Source organism: Ursus maritimus, unplaced genomic scaffold, assembly GCF_017311325.1.
Source record: "Ursus maritimus isolate PB19 unplaced genomic scaffold, ASM1731132v1 scaffold_35, whole genome shotgun sequence".
In the NCBI taxonomy this organism is placed as follows: Eukaryota; Metazoa; Chordata; class Mammalia; order Carnivora; family Ursidae; genus Ursus; species Ursus maritimus.
Window position 1 is genome coordinate 11,056,679 of NW_024426119.1, and position 19,825 is coordinate 11,076,503.

At 45.6% G+C, this 19,825-nt stretch overlaps 1 protein-coding gene across 3 annotated transcripts in view; it reads right to left on the reverse strand.

The window, feature by feature from the left end:
- SQOR (sulfide quinone oxidoreductase) overlaps nucleotides 1–19,825 on the reverse strand; it is a 45,066-nt gene that overhangs the window by 22,238 nt on the left and 3,003 nt on the right. The window contains exons 1-3 of one of the 3 annotated variants that reach the window (XM_040620535.1): nucleotides 18,929–18,949; nucleotides 3,096–3,346; nucleotides 471–641 (exon numbers count right to left, since the gene is read on the reverse strand). In XM_040620535.1, the coding sequence (XP_040476469.1) occupies nucleotides 471–641; nucleotides 3,096–3,329 (405 nt within the window). In that variant the 5' untranslated portion in view covers nucleotides 3,330–3,346; nucleotides 18,929–18,949. Of the gene's footprint in view, nucleotides 1–470; nucleotides 642–3,095; nucleotides 3,347–15,585; nucleotides 15,740–18,928; nucleotides 18,950–19,825 lie in introns of those variants that run through there. The other 2 variants (XM_040620534.1, XM_040620533.1) reach the window with 2 other exon arrangements.

The following is a 19,825-nucleotide window of genomic DNA, read 5'->3' on the forward strand; positions in this document are numbered from 1 at the left end:
CCCCGCACAATCAGGACTCACACCGTCCTTTACAACTCTGGCATAGTGCCCCCCTAGTGTAACTAGGATGGATATTTTCCAAAGTCTTCCTCTGGGCGGTCAACTGTCCTGGTGAGAAGCCCGCTGTTTCAAAGGTAAAAGGAGGGAGGTGCTGCTATTTTAACATGTAGTGGTAGTATTTGTGGGATAAACATTCAGATGCAAGATAGTATCAAGCAATTGAGCAACAGTGGGTGGGTTCAACAAATACATGTCTTAGTTGTTCAACATCACTCACTCCTTCCATCCATCCCATCCTCCATCCACCACACACCTTTCCACCTCGTGCAGGATCCACATACACACACACACACACACATGCACACACATGCACATACGTTGCTCTCTCTCCATGTAGCTGTGCAGTGTGATAATGGCTGTGCGTTAACACAAGCCCTGATTAACAAAAGCCAAAGGACCCCGATGCTTACCTCCTTGCCATTCTCTGTGTGGATGCAGTTCTTGTCTGGGTTCAGCTCGACCACTCTAGCTTTGATCCATTCTACACCAGATGGTATCACACTCGCAGTGGGACGGCCAGATGAGGATAACTGCTTGGCACCAGCCCCCACCAGTGTCCAGATTGGCTGGTAGAAATGTCTCTGAGAAACGAAGTATTTGGAGACCCATTTCAATTTGAGACAGATCAAAAGGGTCACAGTTAAAGGTACATGAGCTAGACTCTCAGTTATCCCTCCCAACCCTTGAAGCATCACATAAAAAAGCCTTAGAAGGTTAGTCTCCCCCTCCCCACCTATTGGTGTCTCCCATTATGTTAGGCTCTGAAGGGCAGTCACCTAACACAAGAATTCTGCCAAGATCATCCCAAAAAAGCCATCAACTATCTTTCATGACCATTATATTATTTGTTGCTCAAAGTTGACTTGATGCTTAACATGTACATGGATATATATATACATGTATATGTGTACACACACACACACACACACACACATACATTATGGATATATTTATGTGCACAGACATAAAGAAAAATTAAGCCTGGCAGCCTAAATATGGTTCCTTGGAACCATCTGGAGACTACATTAAGTCTGGAAAGTTTACAACCACTTCTGAAGAGTCTCAAAACTTCTTTAACTTCCAAATGTGTTTCCCAAGCCCATGGAGGACTGCAGACACTCCCTATCAGCCCTCGTACTCCCTCCTTTCCCTTCTCAGAGGTTTTATACCCGAAGCCAGTAGGCACCAGATCCTACCCCATGATGCCAAATTTCCACTGTTTTCGAGAATTCTCTTGCTTCAGATGGTCCTCTCTTGATCTAACTTAGTTTTGAAAGTTCTAGACTCATGGGCAAAGGGCAGATTGATCTAACAGCCTCTGAGAATCCCAATCCACTCATGGAGTGGCCTGGGGGATCGACAACTCTCAACACTGCCAAAATGCCTCAAACTGGCTGGACAGAATTGCCAGCCATAGAGATGTTAAAGAGGATATGAAAAATGGCTTTGCAATCTCTATTTAGCCAATAATGGAGGTGATCAAAGAGGAGGGAGGCAATGGTCTCCAGTGGTGAGAACTCATTGATTTCAAGTCCATCTTGAACAGAAAAAGGAATAAAAATACAAGCTCAGACTACAAGCATCAGCTCCTCCAATCACTAAACCAGACACAGGAGAGCAAGTCCAAATACCTGAGCCCCTCACAGCACCTTTGAAAGACTTCCATCCTGCACTTCCTCAAGGGGGAAGACAGCATGACTCTGGCCTCCCGAATGGTGCCCAGTGCCTCAGAAGAGCCCTTCTCATTACCAGGACTAGCCCCAGTGGGAGACCCGCCCATGGGTTAGCTACAACACACCGTAGGTCCCTGATAGAGCTCTCAGACCAATTTCATTTAAAACACTGACCCTGAATTAGTCATTTTAAGAAGGAAAATGATGGAGAACACACCCCCTACTCCACTCTCAGATCACAGCATACCAGTCTGAGACCACGGCTAAGCCCCAGGCAGCCTCATGGGGGGCCGGGTAAACTTCTTGAAAAGGAATGTGCTTTTCTTGACCTGCCTTCCCCACCAAACAGGAACTAGATCCATTTTGCTTCCCTCCCAAGGACACAGATCCCAACTGGTACACACCTAGCTCCTCAGGAAACATTAGTCAAGCCACCAAAAATCTGCAATATTTTTTCTGAAAGCTACTGGATCATCTTAAAATGTTTTGCATGAAATAGTGCCTTACAAACCCTTCCCAGCTAACTCCCCAGTGTCTCTGCCTTTTTCTGCTTTACAATCTGTTTATAATCCCCTGTACTTCAATTTCTCAATCCCACTAACACCTTTCCTAGAGGCCTCCCTGCCCCTCAACTCATCACCCATTGTCCAGACTAGAACAGAGAAAGGAAAGTACAACGGCCATTGATCCTCCTCTGGACACTAGGTTGGAATTGGGAGGGCTTTTTGGGTCGAACTGTCTCTCCCCAAAAGATATGTTGAAGCCCTCATCCCAGTACCTGTGAATATGATCTTATTTGGAAATAGGGTCTTCACAGATATAATCAAGTTAAGATGAGGTCATGCTGGATTAGAGTGGGCCCTAAATCCAAGGACTGGTATCCTTATAAGAAGGTCATATGAAGACACCAGAGACACACAGAAGGAAGGCCATGTGAAGACAGAGGCAGATATTGGAATGATGCCAGCTATAAGCCAAGGAACACCAGAGATTGTCCACAACCACCAAAGCTAGGAGAGAGACATGGGACAGATTCCCTCTCCCCTCCACAGTCTTCAGAGGGAGCATGACCCTGCTAACACCTTGGCTTTGGACCTCTAGCTTCCAGAACTGTGAAAGAATAAATCTGTTTTTTTAAATCACACAGCCCTAAGAAACTAATACATAGAAGAACATAAAAGCCTAGAGATCTGTCCTCTCTCCCTCTCCCTCTCCCCACCTTCTCCCAATCCTTTTTGCACCCACAAGAAGAAGCACTAAGCTGGAAACATGACAGCAACAGGGCCTGACAGCCATCCACACCCTACCCCAACACACGCGCACCTGCATACAGACGCATGCACGCAAAATGGAGAGACTTACCTCACTGGGCTCAACAATGGCCACATTATCCGCACCCACTCTCCTCTTCATGCGGGCAGCCATGGTGATCCCACCGCTGCCCCCACCCAGCACCAGCACTTCATAGTGGTTCTTGGCGGCAAGGCTGGCCCCTGTGTGCAGCTGAAGGGGGCTAGCCTGCTGAGTGCCCAGCCTGAGGAAACAGGCAAAGAGCCTGGCTCGAGGGCCAGACATCACAGTGGCCAGTGGGGTCATCTTCAGGCTGGATCAGGCTAGAAAGGAATAGACAAGTCTATGAGTAAGTAGGGACCACTATGGGACCAAAGCATTTTCTTTCGGGGAGGAAGGGAAGGCTGGCGTCTGACCAGCTCTAGTTGGTTCCCACCATCTGCTCTCAAGACCATCTTCCCATCTGACTGTGGTCAAAAGTCTCCTGGGAAGACCACTGATAGTTAACAATTGGTTAAGCTTTCCATTTCTCTCATCCTCCTTCTTTCAGGTCACCTGGGACTTTGTTTGAACTAAGTAGTCCTCACCTTTTAAGTTCTAATAATTTGCCTCTACTTATCCTTGTCCGTCCATAAATCTAGGGCATCCTGTGGTTTTCCAGCTGCCACCCATTCTCCTCTCATGCACCTCTCACCTCTGTAACTGTTTCTTAGATTTTTTAGTCCCTCAAAGATGTAGGAGTCCACAGAGAGACACCTGTACAATTCCTTGCCATAAAGGGCACCTAAGACCTTGACCAAACAGAAACATTCCTAAAAAACCGACCTTCTGCAACTCAGAGCTCAGATCGAGGTAACTGGGGCCTTGGCCGCACTCAGAGGCCTCCTGGCTCTGCTTGCCCACGGACATGCAGTGTAATCAAATCACTGGCTACACGTAAGCAAAAGCCCTTCACACCCTTGGAAATTTCAACCAGTAGATAAAACAGCCATAAAAGGAGCCCTGCCTGGTATCATAAAGTTATGCTTTATGTAAAGAATCTGCACCTGCCGCTGGTGGTCTTTCATTATGTCCAATTCAGTAAACAAACTCCCCTTCACAGCTCCTCCCAGAGACACTTTACCTTTAGGAAACCGTGTTTCTGTGCTGAGCAGTTAGTGCTTTGCCAGTGAGGAAAGTGAGGGCTTCTCAGAAACTGGCCCTGGCTTCACCCCACCCACAGGACGGGCCTCGCACCTTGCATACCATCTACTTGCATAACTCGAAGGGCCCAGACTCAAAATATCACCCTCTCTGGGTATTCCACTGCCCCAAATCAAGTTCAGTCCTTTGGGTTCAACAATGCCCCAGGAACCCTTTACTAAAATGCAGGTATCCAGCTGGAGGATAACACTTCTAGCTGCTAAGGTCACGAACGTCTTCAGAGGAACAATTTAATTATATTATTTTCCCCCCAACTAAAGAAGAGGAAGGCTACGTGAGGGGATTAAACAAAGCCAAGAGGGGGAAAGGATGGGAAAGGAAACAAGAAAGGCCCTGGAGGAGGGAGGAATGACCCAGTGGGAAGGAGGAGGAGCCGAGTGCTGACTTTGATCAGAATTAACTATTCCAGAGTTTTGGCACCCCCAACAATTCCTCAATATCTCAGCTCTGAGAAGCAAGGGGAGGTGGGGTGAGGGTGGGGGGATTTGGACGCCTACAGTGAGTGGGGCAGGCTCAGAAATTGTAGCTACAGGTTTAAAATCAGTGCAACCCTTCTAGAAAATAACATTTCTCATCCGTTGACCCTGTGTTTCCATTTCTGGGATTCCTAGAGGCTAAGGAAATAACCACTAACGCTAAAGAAAAAGTCCTTTACAAAGATATTTCTCACATATTCATTCCTAATATGGTGAACCCTTAGTTAACTGGTTTGTGGACTGGATCTGATTATATCCTGGTTACAGAAAAAAACCACAGGCTCCACACTGGCCAGGGAAGCCTCGGGTCCCAGACTGTTTTAACCAACACTAATTCATGACTGATTCAATTTAACATGGTGTGGAGGGGCAGGAATACGAGTCTGGATGTCAAACATCAGGGGGAAAGGTTAAGTATGGTTATACATGGTAATAGGTGATTTTGATTTCTTCTGCTTTTCTGTTTTATAAAATGTCAGCTATATACATATATTAATGTTATGATAAAATCTTTATTTTGATAAGTAACATGTATTAAGTCCTTTACATAAGCATTCGGTTTATGAGTTGGATGCCATTATCATCCCCATTTTACAGATGATAAAATCGAGCCAGGGAGCAGGTAAGTGACTTCAAGATCATATAGCCCATACGTGGTGGGCTATGAATTGAATCCAGGCACTTTGGTGCCACAGCCTCTACTCTAAACCTCTGTACTCTACTATCTCTGTGATCTTTATCAACAACAACAAAACGTTGCTTATATGATACTGTTAAATGAAAAAAAAAAAAAAAGCCAGATATATTTTCTACACTTCCCAGAAAAGGGACACTATTTTTTTTTATGGTACTGACACCTAACTATTAATGTTTTGATATAACTATAATTGATTTTTCATCTTCTTTGTATGTGGTTTTCTCACGTTTTCTTTAATGAACTCTAGATTTTACATTTTGAAAATCGTGCCATTTGATATTTTTTTAATGATTGAGGAGTGGAGAAAAATCAGCAAGTAGGATGTTGCTGTTTCGTGGGGAGAGATTTTTTTTTTAAGATTTATTTATTTACTTATTTTAGAGAGAGAGAGCGAGCATGTGAGTGCTGAGAGGGAGACAGAGAATCTCAAGCAGACTCCCCGCTGAGCATGGAGACCAATGTGGGGCTTCATCCCAAGACCATGAGATTGTGACCTGAGCTGAAATCAAGAGTTGGAAGTTTGGGGGCGCCTGGGTGGCACAGTTGGTTAGGCGGTTGCCTTCAGCTCCGGTCATGATCCTGGGGGTCCTGGGATCGAGTCCTGCATCTGGCTCCCTGCTCCGTAGGGAGTCTTCCTTCTCCCCCTCCCTCTGCCATTCCCCCCACTCATGCGTGCACACATTTGGTCTCTCTCTCTCAAATAAAGATTTTTTTTTAAAAAGAGTCGGAAGCTTAACCAACTGAGCCACCCTGGCGCCCCAAGAAAGAATATATTTTACTGTGAACTGATAGCGATCACATCCTGCCTTTTCATGTTATTCATAAAATGACAGAATCACCGCAAAACTCTTCACTTCCCAGAAAAGGGAAACTATTTTTTTACAGTCTTGAGGCTACATCTTAACCGGGTTAAGCAATAATGATCTAGAAGGAGGCCTGGCTAAGTTTCTGGTTTCTAGCACTTCATCTAAGGTTATTTAACCTCCTAGTCCCCTTCCAGCCTAACACACCATAGTTTTTCTCTTGAAAGAGGAAGAGTTTACACAAATATTTCCTTCATTCCTCCAAGACGGCTAGTTCTGTTCTATTTCAGCAGCCACCCGTAGCCTGTTTCTGGATTCAGTATTTATAAACACAAAGTCCTCCCAACTTCATTAATAACAGCCATCAGCAGAATGTCCTGAGGATTGAATTCAGTAAAAACCCCCGAGGGAGAAGCTGGGAGCTTCTGAGTGAGTGACCGGTGCTAGGAGGGTGTGGCTGTACGGAAGCTCTGTGCCACCCACCCCGGCCCCATCCCTACGCTCTCTTCAACGTGGCTGTTTCTGACTTGCAATACACTTTGTAACAAACTGGTAAGCATAAGTAAAGTGTTTTCCTGAGTTCTGTGAGTCATTCTAGTGAATTATCAAACCTAAAGGGGGGGATCATGGGAACCCCCAAATATGTAGTCAGCCAGGTAAAAGTGTGGGTGCCCTGGGACTGCATTTACAGAGGACATCTGAAGTGGGGGCAGTCTTGTGGGGCTGAGCCCTTAACCTGTGGGGTCTGAACTCTGGGAGTTAACGCCAGAATTGTTGGACACCCCCTTGGTGTCAGAGACTGGTTGATAGAAAAACCTACATTTGGTGTGAGAATGTTAGAAGGGGTGTCAGAAAATACTACTCAGGAGCCAATAAGAATTTCTGACATTGACCTAAACCAAGTCTATGGCAACAACCAAAAAAAAAAAACCCCACAATGACAGGAAGCAGCTGTCACACAATCTTAACCAGAAGGCAAACAGAAAGAAAGGCCAAACTTGACCCTGAAGTCATCAGAAAAGAAACAGAATATTTCTGTCAACAAAATAATTAGGAAGCATACATCTAATATGACTTCGTAGTCTCTCAAGAAGATAGCCTAAAACATATTTACTTGTTAGGTTAGGAAATAAGAATTAAGTACCAATGAGGGGCACCTGGGTGGCTCAGTTGGTTAAGCACCTGACTCTTGATTTCGGCTCAAGTCATGATCTCAGGGTTTTGAGATCAAGCCCTGTGATCTCCGTGCTAGGTGTGGAACCTGCTTATGGATGGATTTCCTCTCTCCATCTTTCTCTCTCTCCCTCTCCCTCTCTCTCTGCCCCTCCAACCCCTAGGGGAAAAAAAGACTTAACTACCAACGATACAGAAGAACGCAGCCACTTCACATTCTTGCAAGGTGAAACATACACACTCTTAAAAAGTAAGGCAAATTTAACTTTCATTTAAAAAGTGCATGTAATACATTTTATAATTAAATAATTTCATGATTCTAAATTAAATAAAAATTCTTCAGTTAATCCTAAATCACTTGAGTGCCCCCTGCAAGGGATCAACATAAATGCTTTGTTCTATCTGCAGTCTAACTGGCCAGGTAAAATCCCTGCTGACTGAAAGATACGACTGTAACCTGGGCATCTCCTACTTACATTACGGGCCGCTGGCTCCGGGCCCTGGTCCAGACAAGTCTTTGGGACTCCACAGCATTCTTTTTTCTTTTTTTAAAGATTTTATTTGAGAGAGAGAGAACACACAAATGGGGAGGAGGGGCAGAGGCAGAGGGAGAAGCAGACCCCACCCCCACCGTGAGCAGGGTACCTGATGTGGGTCCATCCCAGGACCCTGGGATCATGACCTGAGCCGAAGGCAGACACTTAACTGCCCGAGCCCCCCAGGTGCCCCTATTCAGAGCATTCTTAATGAAAGATCCATCAGGCCAGCAAGACTTGTAGTTAACCTTTCAGCTACTTTTGCTCTTGCCCAAACAGTGGGTCTTTGTATGGTTCACAATTGCTTTACCACAAGCCTACCACCGAGCAGGGAGTTTCAATAACCACAAAGCCAACTTTTAACTTGTCAGCTTAACACTTCCAAAATCTAAGCGAAAAATAGATAAGGAACAGCCTCCAGCTCTGGCCACCCAGTCTGCTCCTCCCACCCTGCCTTTCCGCCCCGGTTCCCTGGGCCAAGCTTACTCTGAGCTGCTTTGTCCTGATGCTCTGAATCCCTGTGGGTCCCAGTCTCTGAGACACGAGTGAGCCTTGTCCACACAGCACAGGTGGGGCTTTCACCTAGTGCCCAGGTGCTGAGGCTCCAGAAAGGCCCCTCCTCCTCCACATGCTCCTCCCCCTTGGGCTTCCTAGGCTTATTTACGTCTATGGGCCCTACAGCTATCCTCAGTTACATCTCACCCAAATTACTTCCAGAAGACAGGATTTGATAGGGAAAAGGGAGAAACTCATAATGATAATAGCTACTTTTACTAGGCGTTTACTAGTTGTACTTACTGTCTCTGAGACTCCTTACAATAGCTTTGGAAAGGGATTTTAGTATCCCCGTTTTACAGATGAGAAAACTGACATTTAGTATAAGGTTAGAGAACTTCCCTAAGGTTATATCACTAATTTAAGCAGTAGAGTTTAATTCAAATTGATTTCTCAATTGAGTTCTCACAGCCTTAGACCTAAGAGATAATTGAAGGAGAATGCCTACCAGCTGAATTTTATTGACATTCGAATTTAAAGTAACTTCTGCCCCGTGGAGTGGAGTGGGAGGGAATCTACAAATTGAAAGAAAAAACAAAACATTACGTTTCCTGGGGAGGGTTGAGATACAATAGTAGCATTGATATAATTTTTGAAGAGCCCTTAACTTTTAGAAATATATACTGAGATTCTTAAAATTGAAATGATTTGGAATTTGCTTGAAAATACTACAGGGAGGTGGAGTAGGTAGGAGCTTAGAAGACACAAGACTGACCATGAGTTGGGGCGCCTGGGTGGCACAGCGGTTAAGCCTCTGCCTTCGGCTCAGGGCGTGATCCCGGAGTTCTGGGATCGAGCCCCACGTCAGGCTCTTCCTCTATGAGCCTGCTTCTTCCTCTCCCACTCCCCCTGCTTGTGTTCCCTCTCTCGCTGGCTGTCTCTCTCTCTGTCGAATAAATAAATAAAATCTTAAAAAAAAAAAAAAAGACTGACCATGAGTTGATAATAATTTGAAGCCAACTATGGATATATAAGGGCATTCGCCATGGCAGTGTATTTTTGTATAAACTGAAAAGTTCCACAATAAAAAAAAATGACTGAAACAGCAAAAAACAAAAATCAAAACCAGTGTCTCAGAGTGGGCGGTGGCTCTACTTTTTAGTCACTGAAATGGTAAGTTGTGGGCATATTATAGCAAGATAATAGAGATATGAGAACCAGCAACACAATTATAATCGTACTTCCCTCCCGGCTACTCACAGGGCCCACACCTGAGCCCCCACTGGAAGTAGTGATACTACTTTACAAATGGGCAAACTGAGGCTCAGAGAGGCAAGGTGATCTTCCAAATATCACACAATGAGTCAGCAGCAGGGCTGGAGCCACCGTGAGTCCTTGATGGGAACAGCAGTCTTTCTGAGTGCCCCTGGAGCAGAAGCTAGCAAGTCAGAGGAGGACTTCACGCAGCTCCAGATCTGGAGACAGCCTCTCTGCTGGCAGGGCCTGGCCAGGCACAAGAGGCCTACAACCCCAAGTGGCCCCACGCACCATCTCCCAGAGAGGCAGGATGCTAGGCAAGGGCAGATCCAGGTTTTATGGTCATTAAGCCTATACAATTTAGGGACCGAAATGACAAATACAAAATTAGATGGGACAGTTAATATTAACTTTGAATGAGAGAAGAAATCACAGTAACTGTCTGGATTCTTAGTGATTCAGGACTCTTTCTTCTGATATCTCCCTGAGGCAATTTATCAGAAATACAAGCATAGAAATACTTCCTGGTTGCAACCTGGCTGCCCCTCCCCTCCTGAAACTCCCTGCACCCACAAGGACCTGGTCAAGAGATTGGCCCTGATGCTTAAACTTCATGTGCTTCTGGAGAAATCCACCTCTAATGCTCACTGCACTCCTTTAGGGCACTCTGCCCACCCACCCCTCTGGACTCACAACTCTCTCCTTCTACCAGTCCTGAGTTTTGCCAGTCCCCCTCTCGCTTATGGCTTCTTTGGACAAGCAGAAGCTAGATCCTGTAAAGCTGGTTCATCACTATCCTACGGCAGATTTCTATGTGCCGGACACTGCGCTGGGCACTGGAGGCGGTCACGGTATCTTCATTTTACAACCGAAAAAAGTAAGGCTGCAGGAGACTGGTTATATTTCTCAAGGGTACACAGCCAATTAAAAAAGGGGGAAAATTAAATAATAATAAAAAATAAAATAAAATAAAAACAGGATTCAACCAGAGGAGCTAGAAAAGAGTGAGAGAGAGAAGGAAAGCAAACATCATCACTTTCCCTGGTACATGGAGAATTCTCCTGGGAATTGGCTCACACAGTTATGGAGGCCGACAAATGCCGAGATCTGCGGTCAGCAAGCTGGAGACCTAGGAGAGCCAATGGTGTGGTTTTCGTCCAAAGGTCAGCAGGCTCGAGACCCGGGAAGAGCTCATGTTGTGGTTCGAGTGCTAGGCAGGAGAAAACCACTGTCCCAGCTCAAGGCAGTCAGGCAGGAAGGATTCTCTCCTAGCAGGAGGCTCAGCCTTTTTGTTCTCTTCAGACCCTCAACTGATTGGATGAGGCGACCCACGTTGGAAGGGCAATCTGCTTCACCCATTCCTCCAGAGACACCTCCATAGACCCACCCCAAATACTGTTGGACCAACTGTCTGGGCATCCTGTGCCCCAGTCAAGTGGACACATAAAATTAACTATCATACCCTGACATAACCTATAAAATGGCAAGTCCAAATACGGAAAAATCACAGGAAGGAAATTGTTACTATGACTGGATGAGTATCATTTTTGGATCTCAAGAAAATGCCAAACATTGTCTCGTAAATACTATGGTTCCTTAATACGGTCTCATCTTACCCTGAAATACGCACGAATGAAGGAGGCAGCCATGTTTGCAGTACTTATCAACGGCACAGGATTCGACACTTTATGAAGACTTCCTGGAGGTGTTTTGAGTCCAACTATATTAATAATGTTTTTAATTGTATTTTATGATTGTTTGACATTTGGGAGCCTCGCTAATCCTAGTGAGACTGCCCTTCCAGTGCTAGTTAACCCCTAGAGAGAGTAAATAACTTGTCTGGGAGCACACCTCTGTTATGTAAACCAAATCATCCAGAGCCCACACGTTGCACCACTTCCTCCATCTGGCTTTCACACTCCAGAAGGCAATATTCCGACGCCCTAATTATCCCAGCGCCAGACATCAGACAACTGGGGTTGCCCCTATGCCCCAAAGCCCACTAAAACTTATTCAAATTAGCCAACCCCAAACCTGGTCAGCCCCTTCCCCCTGCCTCACAATAACTACAATATAGGCTTTGCCCATGTCTTCCCCTCAATTTTCCTGCCGGGTGCTTCGCCACGTGGCCCAACGTGGTGTATCGTGCTTCTGTTCCTAGTAGTCATCTCCTGACATGTTGGAAGATTTTATATATTCAACCAATTTTTTTCTCTGCTCCTTCTCCTTACATATCCACTCAACTGTCAGGTGGCGGGCATTTAAAAAGCAATCTAATTACATATGACTGTGGAATGTTATAATTATGTGGGTGATTGGGCCAAAGCTTTACAACTAAACAACACAGATACAGTGTGATTTTTTTAATGCAATAATTACTCTGAAGACTAGAGCAGTGGACTTTCCTTTCCTTTGTCATACTCTTATGACCTGCTCTACCTAAATGAGCTATCTTCTCCACCAAGGTAAGGTTTTTCACCTCCTTTTTATCCATTGAACCTTGGTAAATAAGAAGGGTCATCAGCCAGAGGTGCTCAGAAGGGTGTTTAAGGAATGAGTTTTCTACAGGATATAAATGTATGTGCATATTCATACCTATGCTAAACTTGTCTCAGTCATACAGTGGCTAAATTTGCAGAACCCAAAATCAGGAAACATAATCTAAGCTACTTTATTTATACGTTTATTTCCTGCACAAAAGATCTGCAAATTAAATTATATTTAGCTATGCTAAATGTGTCAGTATATCTTTATGGAAAGAATAGCGTTCCATGAAATCTACATGCTGATGAGACTATTTCTACCAGTATTCAGAGTGTCTGCTGCACACAAGGACCTGTGCTGATGGACAGAAATTTCCCCATCCCATTCCTGCTCCCATTCCCAGTCTATCAGCTTTAGGCGCGAAGGGAAGAAGAGCAGACTTGCCAATGAATGCTAACGTAGGCCAAGAATAAGGTAAGTCAAATTTCAGGGGAAAGTCTTTTTTAAATATTATAAGGTCTAATTTGAATATTGGAATGTTTAAAATAAGCCATAAAAAAGCTAGAAGAAATTTTAAGTGGACATTTACATCATCAGTAAGATTTAAAAAAAAAACAAAAAACCTTTCTTAGCATAACACCTTAGCATAACAAAAATCAGGTCAATGGTTTGAATACTCAAACAGTTTTCAAACCTTTTTTTAAAGATTTTTTATTTATTTGAAAGAGAGAGAGCATGAGCAGAGGGGAGGGGGGAGTAGAGGAAAGGCAAAGGGAGGGGTACAGGGAAGGGGAAGGGAGGGGTAGAGGGGAAGGGAGGGGAGGAGCAAAGTGAGAGGGAGAAGCAGACTCCAGCTGAGCAGGGAGTCTGACACGGGGCTCAATCCCAGGACCCCCATGACCTGAGCTGAAGGCAGATGCTTAACCAACTGAGCCACCCAGGCGCCCCTTTTTTGAAACTTTTGTTCTAGTCTTTATTCCCCCGCCCCCAACCCGCTCCATCCACTCCACACCCACTTCTGCCCAGCTCAGGCCCTGAACTGCTGACAACATCACCAGGACTCCCTTGCCCTCTGCTTTCTGGTTGGTTTAGTCAGTGGTAAGCGTTAGCCGAGAGAGCAGAAAGAGTAGTTGGGGTATTTCCTCCCCATTTTCTCTCTACTTTGGGCCACGCCTGAGTTGGACAATGGATGGAGACTGAAAGGATGTTGCAGAGCATAATAGAAAAGTCTAGATTGTCTTGAACGCTCTGTAAAAGTATGATTACTATCAACAACCAGGTTGGGGAAGGTTCAGGAGGAAGTGAGGAGCACAATGGGGAAAAAAATAAATCACCTTAGAGAACACCACGAACAGACGATGAATAGACGTACAAACAGTAAAGGCTCTGCTGGTGAGGGTTTAAAATGAAATGAGGAACACGTTACTGAACACTAGAGAAAAGGGACCCTTGTGACAGAGGAGCAGAAGCTTAAGATAATTGTGTCCTACAGTTATGTGGAAAGTAGAATTATGTAGAAAAGTAGAAATTGAACATTTAGCTGAGGATATGTCCAAGCCAAGTGTTGATGGTGCAGCCAGATTTCTTCTTGCTGCTTTTAGGAAAATGTGAAAGAAAAGAGATAAAAAAAGAGAAGAAGTGTTCAACCAAAATGAACTAGGACTACCAAGTGGCAAACACTCGCCACATTCCATGACAAGCAAGGATGGCCCAGAGGCTGGAGCGCAGAGCCGTAGAGGATTATTCCCAGGCTTTGAAACCTAATGGAATTTGTCCAACTCGATTTTAAAATTCCTTGGGACCAGTGACTCCTTTCTTTCCTTACATTTTTTCCTTTTTTGAACCAGATCCTATGTAACTTTTATCCTCTGCCTATGCTACTGCTGTATTTTAGGAGGAGATAACGTGTTTCTTTGGTTTCACAGACCCACAAATCAACAGGAATTGTGCCCTAGGCTGCCTCATACCTGCAGCCTCACTCATACATAATTTAGATTATTCAGAAGATGAAACTGAGACTTTGGACCTAATGAGACTCAAAGTCGATTTTGTATCTTAGTTAATACTCTGATTGGGGATCTCTTTGGGGACCGTGGAGTGAATATATTTTGTATATGGGATAAGCATGAATCTTTGGGGGCCAGAGTATGAACGGTGTGGCAGGCAGAATAATCCCCCCTCCCGAAGATGTCCTAACCCCTGGAACCTATGCATATGTTACGTTGCAAGCTAAAGGGACTTTGCTGATGTGATTAAGTTAAAGACCTTGAGAGGGGAAAAGCAGCCTGCATGATGCAGGTGGGCCCAGGTACAGATGGGATGGATCCTCAAAAGCCAAGAACCTTTCCCAGCTGTGGCCAGAGGGAAGGCGTGACTCTGCAAGAAAGGTCAGAGAGATACGAAGCTGCTGGCTATGATAATGGAGGCAGAGGTTCACGAACCAAAGATGCGGGCAGCACCTAGAAGCTGGAAAAGAAAAGGGAAAAAACGAAAACAAAACCAGATTCTCTCTTGGAAATTCCGAAAAGAACGTGGCTCTGCTGCCGCTTTGACTTTCTAGTGAGACCCATGCTGGACTTCTGAGCTACCATACTGTAGGAACGGAAGTTTGTGTTGTTTAAGTCACCAAGTCCATGGTAATCCGTCAGAGCAGCAGTCGGAAACCGATTCATCATCTTACTCAAGCTTCACAACAATCCCATGAAGTAGGTATTGTTATTCCCATTTACCATTGCTGAAACTGAGGTTCAGAGAAGTGACATTCTAGTTAAATCTAAGAGCTTGGATATAAACCCAGATTTTTGAACATCAACCCTAACACTCCTTCCACTAACCCAGAGATGATGGAGGTGTAGAAGATAAAGGTGGCCCATTTTTTTAGCAACTGTTCCCAGGGAGGTGGCCAGAGAGTTCGATGCTACACTCTTGGTCGACTACAGAGGTTTTCTGCCTGCTACCACCATCTTGACCATCCCAGGGATGACAGGAACAGTCCAGTGGGGATAGACACAGCCGGAATCTAGAACCAGAGTCCAAAACCACCAAGAGGTTTCAATCTCTCTGGGAAAAGAGATGCATCAAAATGCCAACAAATAACTGAGTGATCACAAGAAAGTTCCAAGAAGGGCAAGGAAGGTAACACAATTTATAGAATCGGCTTGAGCTGGAGGGAATAGAGCAAGTGCGACCTAGACTGGACGTCGGGCCATGGCTGAGTTCAGGGTATTTCAGGACGGTATCGTCATGGGGGGACAAGGGAGCACCATGTAGTCCATTCTCCCTGGAAAGTAAGTTCTGTCAGTGCGGGGATCCCATGTGACATGCTCACCGTGTTAGTCTCAGCACCTAGCACAGTGCCTGCCACAACGAAGGATCTCAGTAATTGTCTTAGTCCGTCCATGCTACTATAAAATGCCACAGATATAAATAGAAACTTACTTCTCACAGTTCTGGAGGCTGGAAAGTCCAAGGTCAAGGCACCAGCATGGTCAGCTGAGGGCCTTTTTCCTGTGTTCTCCCCTGTTAGAATTGGCTCTGGATCTCTCTGGACCCTCTTTTGTAAGGCAATAATCCCATTCACGAAGGCTCACGACTTCATCACCTCCCAAAGACTCCACCAACTAATACCATTACCTTTGGGGGGTAGGAGTTCAACAGATGAATATTGGAGGGAGTACGAACATTCAGACCACAGCAGTCCTATTTGCTTTAAAACATGAATTAAAGGATGAACAGATTTATGGGACTTAATTCATTCCAAAAAAAATGTACAGAGTGTGGAGGAAAACACAAAGTTCTAGGATGTGCCCCTTCTCGAGCTACTGAGAGAATGATGCGCATACTTCTAACTTTCCCCGTTAGCAACAGAGTAAAGTGCAACGTAATCAATACGAGCCAAACACCTGAGGTGTTCTCATGAGAGAAAGAGTAATCAGTGAAAGGTTGGCGAAACAGAAGCCGAGCAGGAGACTGGCAGCTGTTGACAAGCGGAGATGCACCAAGAGAAAGGAAGAGAACAAGTGAATGAATCAGAGATGGTGACTGCCCCATGCATCTCACCGCAGCTTTCTCTGCCCTGCTCTGAGCCCTGAGAGCTGACCTGGGGGGTCGGCATCAACTCCCCTGCTCATCTGAAAGCCTTAACTCTTATGGGGTGGCCCTCAGCTACAACTCTTTCTTCAGGGATTTTTTTTTTAAGATTTTATTTATTTGAGGGAGAGAGGGAGGGACAGAGCATGAGTATCAGGGAGAGGGAGCAGCAGACTCCCTACAGAGCAGGGAGCCCGCTGACTCGGGGCTCGATTCCAGGACCCCGAGATCATGGCCTGAGCCAAAGGTAGATGCTTAACCAACTGCGGCAGCCAGGCGCTCCTCTCAGGGTTCTGGTAATCACGCCCTCTGTTTGCTTTTGCAGGCCTCCCATCGATACAATTGGTTCACCACTCTCGTTGGTTTCTCTTAACCTTGCCCACACCTTTGTAAATAGTTATTGTATTAAACCCTTCTTAATAACATGTTTGAATGTGCCGACTGCTTCCCAGAGACCCTGGCTGATAAGGTGGAAAGGCCCAGAACGTGTTTGGGCAATGGAAGGCCAACCAGATTTGGCCCCTGTTCAGAGGAGTAGAAGAGTAGACAAGAAAGAAATACTACAGCCCAATTCCGAAGGGCCATACTAGGGAACGGAGGCTTTCTACTGAAAATCAGCTTTGCGAAGTGACAGAGGGAATAGTTTTGAGAAAATGAAATTGGTATCAGGGAGCAATTTTTTAAAAAGATTTATTTCTCTCTTTATGTATCTATGTATCTATCTGGGAGAGAGCGCAAGCAGGAGGAGGAGCAGAGGGACAGGGACAAGCAGACTCCGTGCTCAGTGCAGAGCCTGACCCAGGGCTCAGTCCCACAAGCCTGAGATCACGACCTGAGCCGAAATCAAGACTCGGACGCTCAACTGACGAACCACCCAGGCGCTCCTCAGGGAGCACCTTAAATAGGAGAGTCAAACCAGTTCTGGAAGTCAAGTTTGGAGACCAGCACAGTGGTCTGGGTGTGAGTGATAAGGTCCAGATCAGGTGCTGGCATTAGAAATGCAAATAAAGATTCAGATAAGAATGAGAAGAGGAAAGAGAATGGTTGACGGAGAGGTGGGAAGGGCACCCTGGGATAAAAGTCAAAGTTGACATCTAGGCAGCAGAAGAGGGAGGAAGTATGTGAAACAGGCAACAGGACAGGCAAGGTAAGGGCCTGTGTGGGTTAGTTTTGGGGAGTTAGGTTTGAGGTTTGGGAAGCAGAATCACCTACAGTGAGCATCACGTAACTGTGGGCAAGGAGGAGGGCAACCCACAGCAGACGAGTGTCCCCTGGGAAGGGAGAAATGATCGGAGAAGCTTATGGAGCTGAATCTTGGGCTGGGAGCTTAACCCCAGACAACTGCCATTCTATCTAAGGGTCACAGGTCACAGAGCAGCAATCCGCAGGCCAAACGCAGACCAGAGCTGTGTTCTGGCTCATAGTTTTCTTACATTTTTCGTTAGCACCAACATTAAAAATTTTGGCTATCTAACCCAAAAAAATTCCAAATTCTTGGCCGGATAGCACCAGGCCCACGTTCTCCTGTATCAGCCCTCAGCTGGAGCTGAGCAGTCACGGGTTCCAGTTCACCCCAGCCCCACCCAGTCTACATTGCTCATTTGTGCCACCTGCCCTGCCCGGGCGTGCATTTGAACTCACGGTCCCTGCTAATGGCAGTGAGTCCCTGGAAGTTCCCGATGCCTGAGAAGATCCCCTGCGGGAAGTACACAGGATGAATTGGAGCAATTTAGTTGAGTTCAGCATTTCCGAGTGTTTGCTCTGCGCCAAGCATCATGCCAGATGCTGTGGGGACCACAGTGAAAAAGAACGGTCCGTCTGTTTTACCAGGAGACCAGGGATACAAGCCCCCACTAAGTGGCTGTTTCATAAACTCAGGCAGCAGTGAGGGCTTGGAATAGACAAGGTGAACAGAGATGAAGGTGTAAATACAAAACACGTGCCGAATGGAAATTTGCGTGACACATTAGCGATAGGGGACAAAGAAGGAAGAATGTGAACGAGGACCTTGCTCAGGTGGATATAATGAAGAGAGGGTGTAAGTAACAGTGTCGGATTACTCAGGGTACAGTCAAGGTCCAAAGCAGGGTGGGAGAGAAGGAAACCACCCCCCCTAAAAGCCCAGCGAGTGGTGTTCTGCGAGGACAAATGTTGGTGGCGCCCTGCCTCTTGGCACACCTCCTCTTGAGTAATGGTAGCGCTGTCACCACCTGTGTGTTCGGGAACTGGATTACTATATTGTTAGCAAATAAACGAAATTGAGCAATCTTCGTTTAGGGCTGCAGGGCCGTGGTAGAACTCTACAGAGCTGTTATAAAAATTAAATATTTTAATATTTTAACATTAAGTATTAAGCCATGGAGCCAAAGCCCTGGTGGTGGACCGAGAGAAAATCATTCAGGAAACAAATATCATGTAATGCTCCCTGATGATTCAGGGGTTAGAGCACATTGGGGTTCGTTAGTTCCCTCTTTAGGAACAAAGCATAAGAAATATCTTTGCAGAGTTACTGATAGTGTTATCAGTGAGAACTTGGCAATGAAACAGCGGTCCCCTTTGCTGCTAAGAAAGTTCCTACCAGGTTCCCTAGCCTACACTCATTTTACAATCGAGAACGCCTTATAATGAGGGAGGGACTGACAATTTCATCAAGCCATACATTAGCTAAGCAGAAAACAAAAATTCTACTTACCGAAGGAAAATGCTTGCACTCCGACTTTGGAAAAGGAAGAAATAAGTCAGTCAATTGGATTATTTCAACTGAAAGTTAGTGGTTTTGATTGAGTAATATGGGCGGGGGGGGGGGGCGCCTTGCTTTTCTGCTTGCGTTAGCCAATGAGAGTGTGACCACCCATGTTCCGGTGTGTGAATAATCAACAGCTTAGCTCTCCTTCAAGTCCATCATTCACAGTTGGCCTCTAGTCAAGTATACTGCAGGCTTCCTTTCAACGTCTGCATATGCCTATGTGTGCCCAACCCCAGACCGCAGAACAGGACACACTGGAGAGGGAGGCCTGATGAGGAATTAATTTGTTCCCAGTCACACAGAGGGGGTTGGCTTAGGCTCAATCTGTTAAATGATCACAATAAAATTACTCATCAGGCTCAGGAGTGCTGGGCTTCCTGCTCAGTCTCCCATACAAGAAGGCTCTGAAGGGTAGAATTTCATTATAAACAAGGACTGGCCAATTAATCAGGCATATTATCCCCTGGAATCTAGTGTGTGAGGTCTTAACACAATGAGAAAAGACTCTAATTACAAGTTATATATCTGTTGTTTAAACATGATTGAAGAGATGCCAAACTCAATCCTTTAATGGGAGGGGTAGGCTAGGTAGCAGGCGTGCCAGGTCGCCTAAGCTCATGTCTGTCCTATGTCTAACCAAATGACGCAGTTCCCCTTCCTGGTGAAGCTTTGTCTGAGGGTGTGTCAGGAGTCAGGGAGTCAGAAGCCTGGGTCCACATTCCAGGCAGTGCCAGGCAGTGCTCATCCTTAACCATTCTAGGCCATGCTGTCTTCAGCACTGGATAAAGGACTGGACTGGGAGTCTTCAAAGCTCCCTTTTCTAAAACACTGTGATCTTCTAAA